General features: G+C 39.7%; 1 protein-coding gene across 1 annotated transcript; it reads left to right on the forward strand.

Moving 5' to 3' along the window:
* Positions 1-8,964: 8,964 nt before the first annotated feature.
* Positions 8,965-9,960, forward strand: LOC141637222 (uncharacterized). Its single transcript, XM_074446786.1, has one exon. It carries the CDS (start codon positions 8,965-8,967, stop codon positions 9,958-9,960), a length of 996 nt encoding a protein of 331 aa, XP_074302887.1.
* Positions 9,961-11,426: the final 1,466 nt, after the last annotated feature.

The following is an 11,426-nucleotide window of genomic DNA, read 5'->3' on the forward strand; positions in this document are numbered from 1 at the left end:
TATTTATTCTTCTTTTCGCAGTGTAGAATACGTTTATTTTTTATAATACTGTTACAACAAATGGCTGGAAATAACGAAATTCCAATGCCAAGTGCCACACTTGTACGCGAGTCCTGGCTGAAAGCTTTCATGGACCACATGAATCAGTTCACACGTCTGAAAAATGACGGGTCCAACTTTGCGGACTGGGAGGCATCATTGCGGAATACTGCCATTGCTGACGGTAAGCTCAAGTACTTAACTGAGCCAATACCGGTAAACCCATGCCCCAATGCAGGAGTTAACGAGTCACTTGCCTATAGTGACTTCGTCATGGAAGCGGGTGCGATAAAGAACGTACTCATCTTTGCAATGGAAACCAATTTGCTGAGACGCTTCATTGTCCAAGGTGCAAACAAGAATTTCACCACGCTCACTAACGAGTTCTCAAAAGCACCGAGAATCGTTACTTTGAGCATACCTGTCGCTTCTTTGACGCGAAACTCCAGAAGGGCCAACCGGTTAGCCCACACATTCTTAACATGATTGAGAATGTCGAGAAATTGGAGGCACTTGATTGCAAAATCAGTGAGAGCATAGTCATTGACCGTATGCTTCATTCACTTCATGATGGTTTTGCCCTTTTCAGGGCAAATAACTACATGAATGACATGAAGAAAAGTCCTCATGAGCTACACTCACTTCTCGTACAGACCGAGAAGGATATGAAATTGAGTGAGAGCATGAAGCAAGATGTTCTTATGATTTCCAACAAGAATAAGGGTAAGGGCAAAGCTCCCGGCGACCTAACTGTAGGTAAGCTAAAGTTTAAGAAGCCAGGAAACGGTAGGAGTGGGCCTGGTGAGACTAGTGGCTCACAAGGCAAGGCAAAGAGCAAGGGCGGTGACATTGAGTGCCACCATTGTCACAACACTGGACATTGGAGGAGGAACTGTCCCGTTTACCGTGAGGACATAAAACCAGGCCGCGTCTCTCCTGTTGGTATGTCATCTTATATTCATATGATTGAGATTAACCATGCAAGTTTCAGAACTTGGGTACTTGATACTGGTTGTGGTTCTCATCTGTGTAATCATTTGCAGGGCCTAAAAAACATTACACCTCTCAGAAAGGGTGATGTGGACCTGCGAGTCGGGAATGGAGCTAGAGTTGCTGCAGTCTCGAAGGGAACATATGTAATCCAACTCCCTAGTGGTTTTGAGTTATATTTATATAACTGTTACTATGTACCCAGTTTGTCTAAGAACATTATTTCTGTTTCCGTACTTGATAAGGACGGTTTTTCATTTTCAATAAAGGATAATAGCTGTATTTTCTCTTTCAATGAAATGATTTATGGCAAAGCAGTTTCCATGAATAGAATTTACATCTTAGATCAAACCACGGATATATTACACGTGAATAATAAGAAATTAAAGGTTGGTGACAAAGATCAAACATATCTATGGCATTGTCGAATGGGACACATAAATGAAAAACTTGTAAAAAAACTCGTCGAGAATGGGACTATTCCCGCATTCGATTTTTCTACATTTGGCACGTGTGAATCATGTCTTATCGGCAAAATGACTCGAATTTCCTTCAGAGGTGTTGGAATGCGCGCTAGTGACCTATTAGGACACATACATACTGATGTATGTTGACCTATGTCAATTACCGCTAGAGATGGCTATAGATATTTTATCACTTTCACGGACGATTTGAGTAGATACGGATATGTCTACTTAATGAAGCATAAAAGTGAGTCTTTTGAGAAATTCAAGGAATGCCAGAATAAGGTTAAAAACCAACTGGGTAGAAAAGTTAAAGCACTCCGTTCAGATCGGGGTGGCGAATATCTTTCAAATGAGTTTGATCAACACCTTAAAGACTGTGGAATCGTTTTACAGTTAACTCCACCTGGAACACCTCAATTAAATGGTGTGTGCGAATGGAGAAATCGAACATTACTTGATATGGTTCGATCCATGATGAGTCACACGGTAGTACCTGATTCATTATGGGGTTTTGCTCTTTTGTCAGCTGCTCTTATACTTAACCGAAGTCCGACTAAAGCTGTCGACAAGACTCCAAATGAAATGTGGAGGGGAACGGTCCCCAACTTGTCCTTTATTCGGGTTTGGGGCTGCGAGGCTTATGTCAAGTGGAGACACGAGGATAAGCTCGGCCCGCGATCGGTCAAGACATACTTTAATGGTTATCCAAAAGGAATGTTTGGTCATTACTTCTATTCGCCTACCGAACATCGAGTATTTGTTACGGCTAGTGCGACGTTCTTAGAGAAACAATTTCTCGAGAACAAGACAAGTAACAGAACCTTCGAGCTATCGGAGATTCAAGAACCAACAACCGAGGAACAGATGGAGGAAGTTGTTCCTCAAACTCATGATACGGTTAATATTCTTTAGGAACCTAGGAGGTCGGGTAGAGTTTTTAATCCTCCAGACAGATACATTGGTATGGTCGAAGAGAGTGACGTTTTGCTCCTAGAGAGTAATGAACCCGCTACCTATAAAGGTGCCATGACCTGTTCCGACTCAAAGCTATGGCTTGAAGCCATGCAATCCGAGATGGACTCCATGTATGAGAATGACGTATGGGATCTAGTTGATTTACCTAATAAGGTAAAACCTCTACAGTGCAAATGGCTTTACAAAATAAAGCATTCTGTAGACGGGCAACCAGATACCTATAAGGCACGACTAGTGGCAAAAGGTTTCACTCAAGTGGTCAGATTGCATTATGATGAAATTTTTGAACCTGTAGTTATGCTGCGTTCCATTCGGATTATCTTAGCGATTGCCGCTTTTCATGACTATGAAATTTGGCAAATGGATGTGAAAACCGCCTTCTTAAACGGTTATTTGGAGGAAGAGTTGTACATGGTACAACCCGAAGGTTTCATTGATCCTGAAAATCCTAAGAAAGTATTCAAGCTTAAGCGTTCCATTTATGGACTTAAGCAAGCTTCTCGGAGTTGGAATCATCGTTTCGACCAGGTGATAAAAGAGTATAGTTTCACTCGATCGGTCGAGGAACCATGCTTATATATCAAGTCGAGTGGGAGCAAGATTGTTTTCTTGATATTGTATGTCGATGACATACTCTTGATTGGGAATAACATTCCTCTCTTATCTTCGGTTAAAGGATGGTTGAAGAACCATTTCCAGATGAAAGATCTGGGTGAGGCACAACGCATATTGAGAATCCGTATCTACCAAGATAAATCACGACGAACGTTATCACTGAGTCAGGAGTCTTATTTGGATAAGATTCTTGAAAGGTTCAGCATGACCAACTCCAAGAAGGGGAACCTTCCAATGACGTCTGGGATGCAGTTGAGCAAGTCTCAGTCACCCACGACGCCTGAAGGGATTGAGCGCATGAGTCGTGTTCCTTATCCATCATCTATAGGATCAATCATGTATGCCATGATATGCACACGTCCAGACGTGGCATATGCATTCAGTATGACGAGTCGGTACCAAAAGATTCCAGGTGAAACACACTGGATAGCTGTTAAAAACATCCTTAAGTACCTACGGAGGACTAAGGATAGGGTATTGACTTATGGAGGAGATACTATGCTATGCGCAATCGGTTACGCAGATGCTAGCTTCCAAACGGATCGAGATGATTCAAAATCTCAGTCCGGGTTCGTCTTCACTCTAAATGGTGCTGCGGTCAGCTGGAAGAATTCCAAACAGGATGTTGTAGCAGATTCTACCACTGAATCCGAGTACTATGCCGCTTCGGAAGCAGCAAAGGAAGCTATATGAATGCGTCAATTCTTACAAGGACTTACGATAGTTCCTAGTTTGAATGACCCGATCACTATCTATTGTGACAATAGAGGTGCCATCTTCCAGGCTAAGGAGCCAAAGTCTAGCAACAATTCTAGACATGTACATCGGAAAGCTCACCTGATCCGTGATTACGTGGACCAAGAAGAGATAGTGATTGACAAGATAGCTTCGGATGATAACATCGCGGAGCCTCTCACTAAACAGTTGAATTATGATAAGCATGAAGGGCACGTTATTTCTATGGGAATTAAACGTGTTCCTAAGTTGTAGTAGTTGATTATGGATTCTATACATTATCCTTTTTCATATACTATTTATAACTTCATCGTTTTATTATAATATTTTGTTTTTCATGTGGATTGTACCGACAACATTGAATGCCACAAAGTGAAATCAATTACATTATATTTGTTTTGGTCCGTAATCGCCTACATGAGTTGATAACTCTGGCTATTATATTGTGCAGTCGATTGATGGTGGGTTCAACGAGCCATAAGTCAAACAGTTGGCTGATCGATCACAGATACGAGTTATAAAGATATCTCGTAGGACAATTTTTGTGACAACGTAATGGAGTCCTAAATGTTTAAAAAACATTCGGTGCCAGGTCGTGGATTGGACGTCCATTGTGTTCCTAGAGTTGATTCTTTTGACTATCGACTGTCTCTTGAGATTAAGGCAGTTTTTGGGTGACTTTGGTTTCTTTCTCATGGTCTGTAACATACCGTTTCAACCGCTTAAGTTCATGAGTTCTGGTACTAGGAAATCTGTTTTGGTAACCACGGTGGTACTTGGAGGTTTGGTAGATGAGCGAACTTCGGGACGAAGTTCATTTTAAGGGGGGAAGACTGTAATACCCCGTATTTTATATAATATAATTAATTAAACGGATATTATTATATATAAATATTATATATATTATTTTACTAATTATGTCGGGATAATAGTTGAGTCGAGTTAATTGTTTAGTCGTGTTGATATCGTAAAAGCGAGTTGTTGCATAAGTTATTTGAGACGGGTTTACATGGTATTCGAGACGTGAGCTAAACCATTTACCCTCGACCCATTTGGGTTTACCCAATATCATGTTTAACCCAATTAACCCAACACCCAACATCATGTTCTAACCTAAGTTTTAACCTAATGTTTTTACCCTAGCAGTACACGACACACACCTCACCCGCCTCCCTTCTTCATCAGCTTCGACTTCAACTCGCACGCAAAACGAGGGGAGAGAGAGAGAGTGGGTGTCGACGGCGCACAAGGAAGACCTTAGGGTGGTTGTCATCGACCATAGACGACCCTGGTGGCTGTTGTGGCGGCGGGGAAAAAGGTAAGAGACAACCTTCTCCATTGTTTCATATTTTCGTCGGGTTTTGGATGCTGCGGTTGTGTGTCTTAGACAGGCGCTGGTGGTGGTGGTTGACGGGATATAGGAGTAGTGTGGTGAGTGGCGAGTAGCTTGGTGGTTGTTGGGGTGGTTGTAGGTGATTAGGGTGGCGAAACGGGCGGTATCGATGGAGGGGGCAAAACGGGTTTTGGTTACGGTTTCAAAGCGAGTTTTTTGGCTAGGTTTGGGGTGGCACCACCGTGGACTCGGGGAGGTCGAAATGGTGGTGCCACGGTGTTTTAGGTTCGTGGGGTGACGGCGAGTTGGATGGTGGTTATGTGGCGGGGGTGGTTCTTTGGTTGCGGTGGTGGTAGGAGATAAACAAGGGTGTTTGGTGGGGCTTGGCGGTGAACCAGGCGGATGCCAGCCCTGGTTCGACTCGCGGCGTGCGATCGACAGGTGGTGGTGGTTGTTGGTGGTGGGGTCGAAGTGGGGAGCAGTGTCCGGTGGTTGTCGCGGTGGGATAGGTGGCGCGTGAGGAGTGTGGGTGCGTGTGAAGGGGGTAGGGTTGATGACGGGTCGTTTTGTTTTGTTTTGAAACGGGTTTTCCATGAGTTTGATCGTTATAAATCGTTATTTGGTCTTATTCATAATTTATTTAAATTAGTTCCCGAGTTATTTAAAATAATTTGAGGCGGGTTTTGAGTCGGGTTTGTTAAAAGAGAAAAGTTACTATTTCGGGAAAGTTTCTATTTTGGGAAATTCTATATTTAGTAGTTAATAATAATAAATATTATAATGGTTTTAGGTGACGGACTCGTAAAGGATCGATAATCAAATTCATTGCTTTATTTTCGGACCGCTTAATCGCTTAGTTGGATTATTTGGCACTTTGAGGTAGGGAAACACACTTGACTCCTTCCGTATTATTGAATTGAGTTGACTTGTTTGTGTTTCATATGACCAAGCTGAGATCGTTGACTTGTTCGTGGTTGTGATTGATGTTATGTTTCATGTAATGAGGTGGGGTTGACTGAACTGTTAGTGTTGAGTATGTTATTCCAATCTTTTGATAGCTGGCATGACTTCATTCATTAATATACACATTGTGTTGCATTATTACTGTTGAGCCTTTCATATGCATTGGAGTTGGAGGATGGTGTAGGAGTGACGATGTTGAGATACGATGTGGATTGTGATAAGGCCCAGGCGGGTTCTGCAGGACTTGCCCTGGTGTCCTCACAAGGAAATGCGGATCGGCTACGGTCGATATATATAGTCTACCGGGGGATCGGTATGCATTTGGGTTGTCGGGTTATGAGATATGAGAAATGAGATATGAGATATGAGTTGAGATGGAGATGGAGGTGACGGAGGATCATGCATATCATATTTTATTGTTCAATTGTTTTCCCTACTCAGCTTCGCGGCTGACCATGTGTATTCGTGTACGCCTGTGATGATCCAATTATTGGGAGCGGATTGACGGGTATTTCGTAGACCGATGGGAGCTGGTGGGAAGAGAGTTTGGATGACGGACTTAGTGCCTAGCCCACCTTAGCCTTATTAGTAGCTTTATCAGACTGTATCTTTTGGTCATATTTTTGGAGACTTTGTTTTATTCCAGTTGTAATCTCACTATAAACATTTTATTAAAGTACTGTGTTTCTTTCCTTTGTATCTACTACCTCGGGTTTCCGAGATGGTTACACCGTCATTTATCTGAGGAGTCCTAGTCCAGGCCCTTAAATAAATGGGGGTGTTACATGGTCTGCCGTAACAGGAGGCTAAGCAGATTTTTTCTGGGTCATTTCATACTGTGCTTATATCTGCAGGATTCGAGTTGAAGAATATATCCAACCTTTATCAGGTTTAGTTATTTCTCAGGGCCACTCGAGGAGTTATAACTGAAATGCATGGCCATGCTCGAATGATGATTCGTTTATCAGTTAAGTTACTCTCTAGTCGGGGAAACGACTCTTGATATTGATCACTTGTAAAATACGACCTTTGTGAATACGGATTTTGCAAATTGTTTTACATTGAGTGGGAGAAATTTTAGGATATGAGAATCGGTTATCGCACATACACTTGTGAGGACAAGTGGGAGATTGTTGGAGCTTGTGTCCTCCACAAATAGTGTGATAACATTTATAAATCTCTTATAGGTTCACAAGGGTATACTTTGTATTTTACCAGTTGATTAACGATTACCTAATAACGGTTGGTTTGCTAGAAAGTTTGACATTATTATCATACTGATGGCGGTGATCAACTGGTCCCTAAAAGTCACACCTAAATGATGTGTTTGAGAGTTGTGATTATGGAAATGTAATCACATTGACGCCTTATATGACTAAAAGGTTAGTCCATGTATTTGACTAAACAGTTAGTCAATGTGTTGATAAGACGATTATTTAATCTAATTAAATAATATTAGCTGAGACGAATTAACTGTCAATTCGTAAATTGAATATAAACTGTTATATTTAATTAATGTATATAATGTTAGCTTGAACGAATTAAGATGTTAATTCGTAATTAAATGTAATCGGTTATATTTAATTAGCTAATTACAAATATGCGATATTTATAATTAAAGTATATATTATACAAGATTGTCATAATAAATTATTACAGACCGGTATTAATAAATCGACTGCAAGCTGTTGTGTGTAGACTTATTAATATGGTATAAAATAAATGATAATTTATAATTATACACATTTTTATACATTTTTGGAATAACCGAAAATAAGGAGATTTTATCCTAATTTTTGGTTGTTGCCTAAACCTAAATAAGAGTAAAAAGAGGAAGAAAATATCTTCCCCTAATTACCCATTTCGGACGGTTTAAGAGGGATAAGGGGGAGAATATTTTATCATTTCTCTTTTAACCTAATTCATTTGACCTAATATTCTCTCATAAAACAAAACACAATAAAAAACCCTAAAATTAATCAGTTAATTTGGGGATCTCATTCTAGCAATTTGAGGAGCATTTCTCGGAGCATCTTGGGTGTAACTAATAGGTGAATATCATTTTTATATTGTTCTTAGGCCATTATTGCTAGGACCGAAGGTTGATTCTTCATCCCTATTCTCTTTTGTTTATGCAAATTTCATTTATGACTAGTTTTCATATTTATAATTTCGTTATAATCCTTTTAATTTCAAGAGAAGTATACCGATATTTCCCACATCTAAAGGCTCCCTAAAACCTCCCTTTGACATTCAAGCTTGGATTAATGGTGGAACACCCTTCTTAATCCCCGATCTACCTTTGTAAGTCAACATTGTTGGAAATTATTAATCTCATTAATTTACATGTTCATATATGAAACAATTTATTTAGTCATGAAATAAATTCTAGATCTTATGCCTGCAAATATGAACAAAAGTAGAGAAGAAATCATTGTTCTTACTATAAGATTTCGGTCTTATGGGCACCAACAAGATCTCCTTCTTGTTAGTTCTTGAACTTTCAAATAATGGATGTACATTCATGACTTCAAAATAGAAGTTCTACAATAAGTAGCACCCAAGACTATCCCAAAATCCAACAAACTAACATGTACTAGATATTTGTAATGTGGTTTACCTTAAAATCGGTTACTAATACTCATATACTACTACTAGTATTATTAGTGTTTGATTTGTACAAATTTGATTCATAAAACTTGATTTTATGAAGAATAAGAGAGAGAAAGTTGTTTACCATATGTATGGACCCCTCTGTTGTTTACCATATGTATGGAATACCTTACTCGACTCTTAGCACTTACAACCTCAACTATGAACTTCAAATACCACCCTCTGTGCAAAAACATGAAGTTAAGTAGCCTGATGTTCGCAGACGATCTTTTACTCTTCAGTAAAGGGGATGTGGGATCAATGATGATCTTGCTCAGAACTTTCTCAACCTTTTCTAAGGCATCTGGATTACAGATGAGCAAGGGCAAGTCTAATGTGTATTTTAATGGAGTGCCAGCTACTACCAGGAGTGAAATTGTTCAAGTGTCGGGGTGTATTGAAGGAGCCCTACCGTTCAAGTACATACGTAATAAAGCAGCTGTTGGTAAACTCTTATGGTGGATTCATGCTCACCCTGACAAACTCTGGGTGAAGTGGATCCATAGCAACTACCTACGAGGGACTGCATGGAGGGAGTACCAGTGCCCAAGTGATGTTAGCTGGACGTGGAAGAAGCTATGCAAACTTAGACAAGAGATGCAGACTGCATACCTTCAAAATGAATGGGTTGTGATACCTGGCAAAGAATATACAGTTGGAAAAGGCTATAACTGGATGCAACGTGATCTACCTGAAGTAGGATGGCACCACCAGGTCTGGAACAAATGGACCATACCAAAACATGGGATGATAGCATGGATGTATCAGCACCAGGGACTCAACACCAAAGACAAGCTGTTTCGTCTTAACATCAGCAGTGACGACCTTTGCTGCATATGTGGGAACGAGGAGGAATCACCACAGCATCTATTCTTTAGATGCCCATATAGTGCAGAAATCATGCTGCAAATTCAGAACTGGACTGGGGTTAGGATGCCAACATCCAGGGAGCATGACTGGGGAAGGACGGCTAGTCTGACAAGATTGAAGTTAGGCATACTCAGAAGCATCCTCAATGCAGTGACATACCACGTGTGGAGGCAAAGGAATGGGTGCAGGCACGACATGAAACTGCTAAGACCTGAAGGGTGCATAACCATGATACAATATGAAATCAGGACTAAAATTAAAAACCAAAGCAAGGGCAAGCTAGCTAGGAGAGATCTCGTGTGGATAGAGAAGCTCATGTAATTAACCTAAGTGTGTTGTAGTTGCTTATGTTAGTCTCAATGTCCAGTTCGGACCAGAATAGTTCATGTAATTTGCGCTTAATCAATAAAATTTACCTTTTACCAAAAAAAAAAAAGTTGTTGGGTTTTTACAAAACATAAGAGAATGAATTATTGAGGTAAAACTCTCCATAATATGCACAAAATCCGGTTGGTACATGAGGATTATGGACCATTTTTCTTTTTCCTTTTTGTCTTCACAAGACAAATTGTGTAAGCCTTTGTCCATAGTCATGTCACTATCAAGTGTCATAGACAAATGAATAAAACAAATGAATAAGACAAAACTTCTAAAATTTGCCCACCAATTTCGGTTTTGATGTGTAATATGGAGTCTATTTTATTTTTGTCAATTGTACAATTGTATGTCATGTGACATGTGACATGTCTTATGTCATGTTTGAATTTAAAATGCATATTTAACAAATTAAATATCATTTACAAATTAAATAAATCACATTTAACAAATTGACTAGTTATTCAAAATTACTTTCACATAAAATGGTCATTTAATTACTAGTTAGTATAATTCACAACATCTTGTAATTATAACTAACTTATCATTCTCATCTCGCGTGTTTCGCAAACACCGATTAATTTTAGTAATATAACTTCTTAAATTACTAAATAAAATCTTATTTAATCACATTATAATAAGATGTCATTTTCTCTCTTATGATGATAATTGGTTCAATTTTAAGGAATTAATTAATCTGTATCGACATACAATTAATTAACCTTTTTCAATTAAGGGAATCGTCCTTTAGGTGTGACCTCCAGGGATCAACTGATCACCACCATCGCACAACAGTAATGTCAAACTCTAGCCAGCCAATCTTTACCGATATGTGTGGACCAGTTGACTATATATTTAATGTATCATCCCTTTCGTATTCTTGTTATGATATTTAAATATGTTGTAATACTCCGTATTTATATGTCTTGGGGGTACTCTATCGAGTAGCCCTTACTCTGTCGAGTATGGGCAAGTTGCGGAATAAAATAGTTTCTGACCTGTTGGGCACTCGATCGAGTAGTGGGGCACTCGATCGGCGAGGGGGTACTCGATCGAGTACCTTGGGTACTCGATCGAGTGTCCGGTTTACGGGGAGTTTTCGCGGGTTTTGTTAATTATGCGATTAGGGTATTTAAACATAATCGTCGTTGTTTTAATTCACTTTTACCAAAACCTAAAACCTGTTTAAGAGAGAAAGCGATCGAGTCATCTTCCTAATCGCATCCTTAACAATTCCGGAGTTCGGGACGGTCGGTTCGTATCGTAGTTCGTGTCGTTGGATTCCTTGCGTCGAGGGTAAGCTTTTAATATAATTTATATAATGTTTTGCTAGGTTTGGTCAAACCCTAATTTAGGATTTGGGGGTTTTATGAATAGTAAGTAATTGGTAGTCTTTATGTGTTATATGTTAG

Source organism: Silene latifolia, unplaced genomic scaffold (genome assembly GCF_048544455.1).
Source record: "Silene latifolia isolate original U9 population unplaced genomic scaffold, ASM4854445v1 chrun_scaffold_16, whole genome shotgun sequence".
Lineage (NCBI taxonomy): Eukaryota > Viridiplantae > Streptophyta > Magnoliopsida > Caryophyllales > Caryophyllaceae > Silene > Silene latifolia.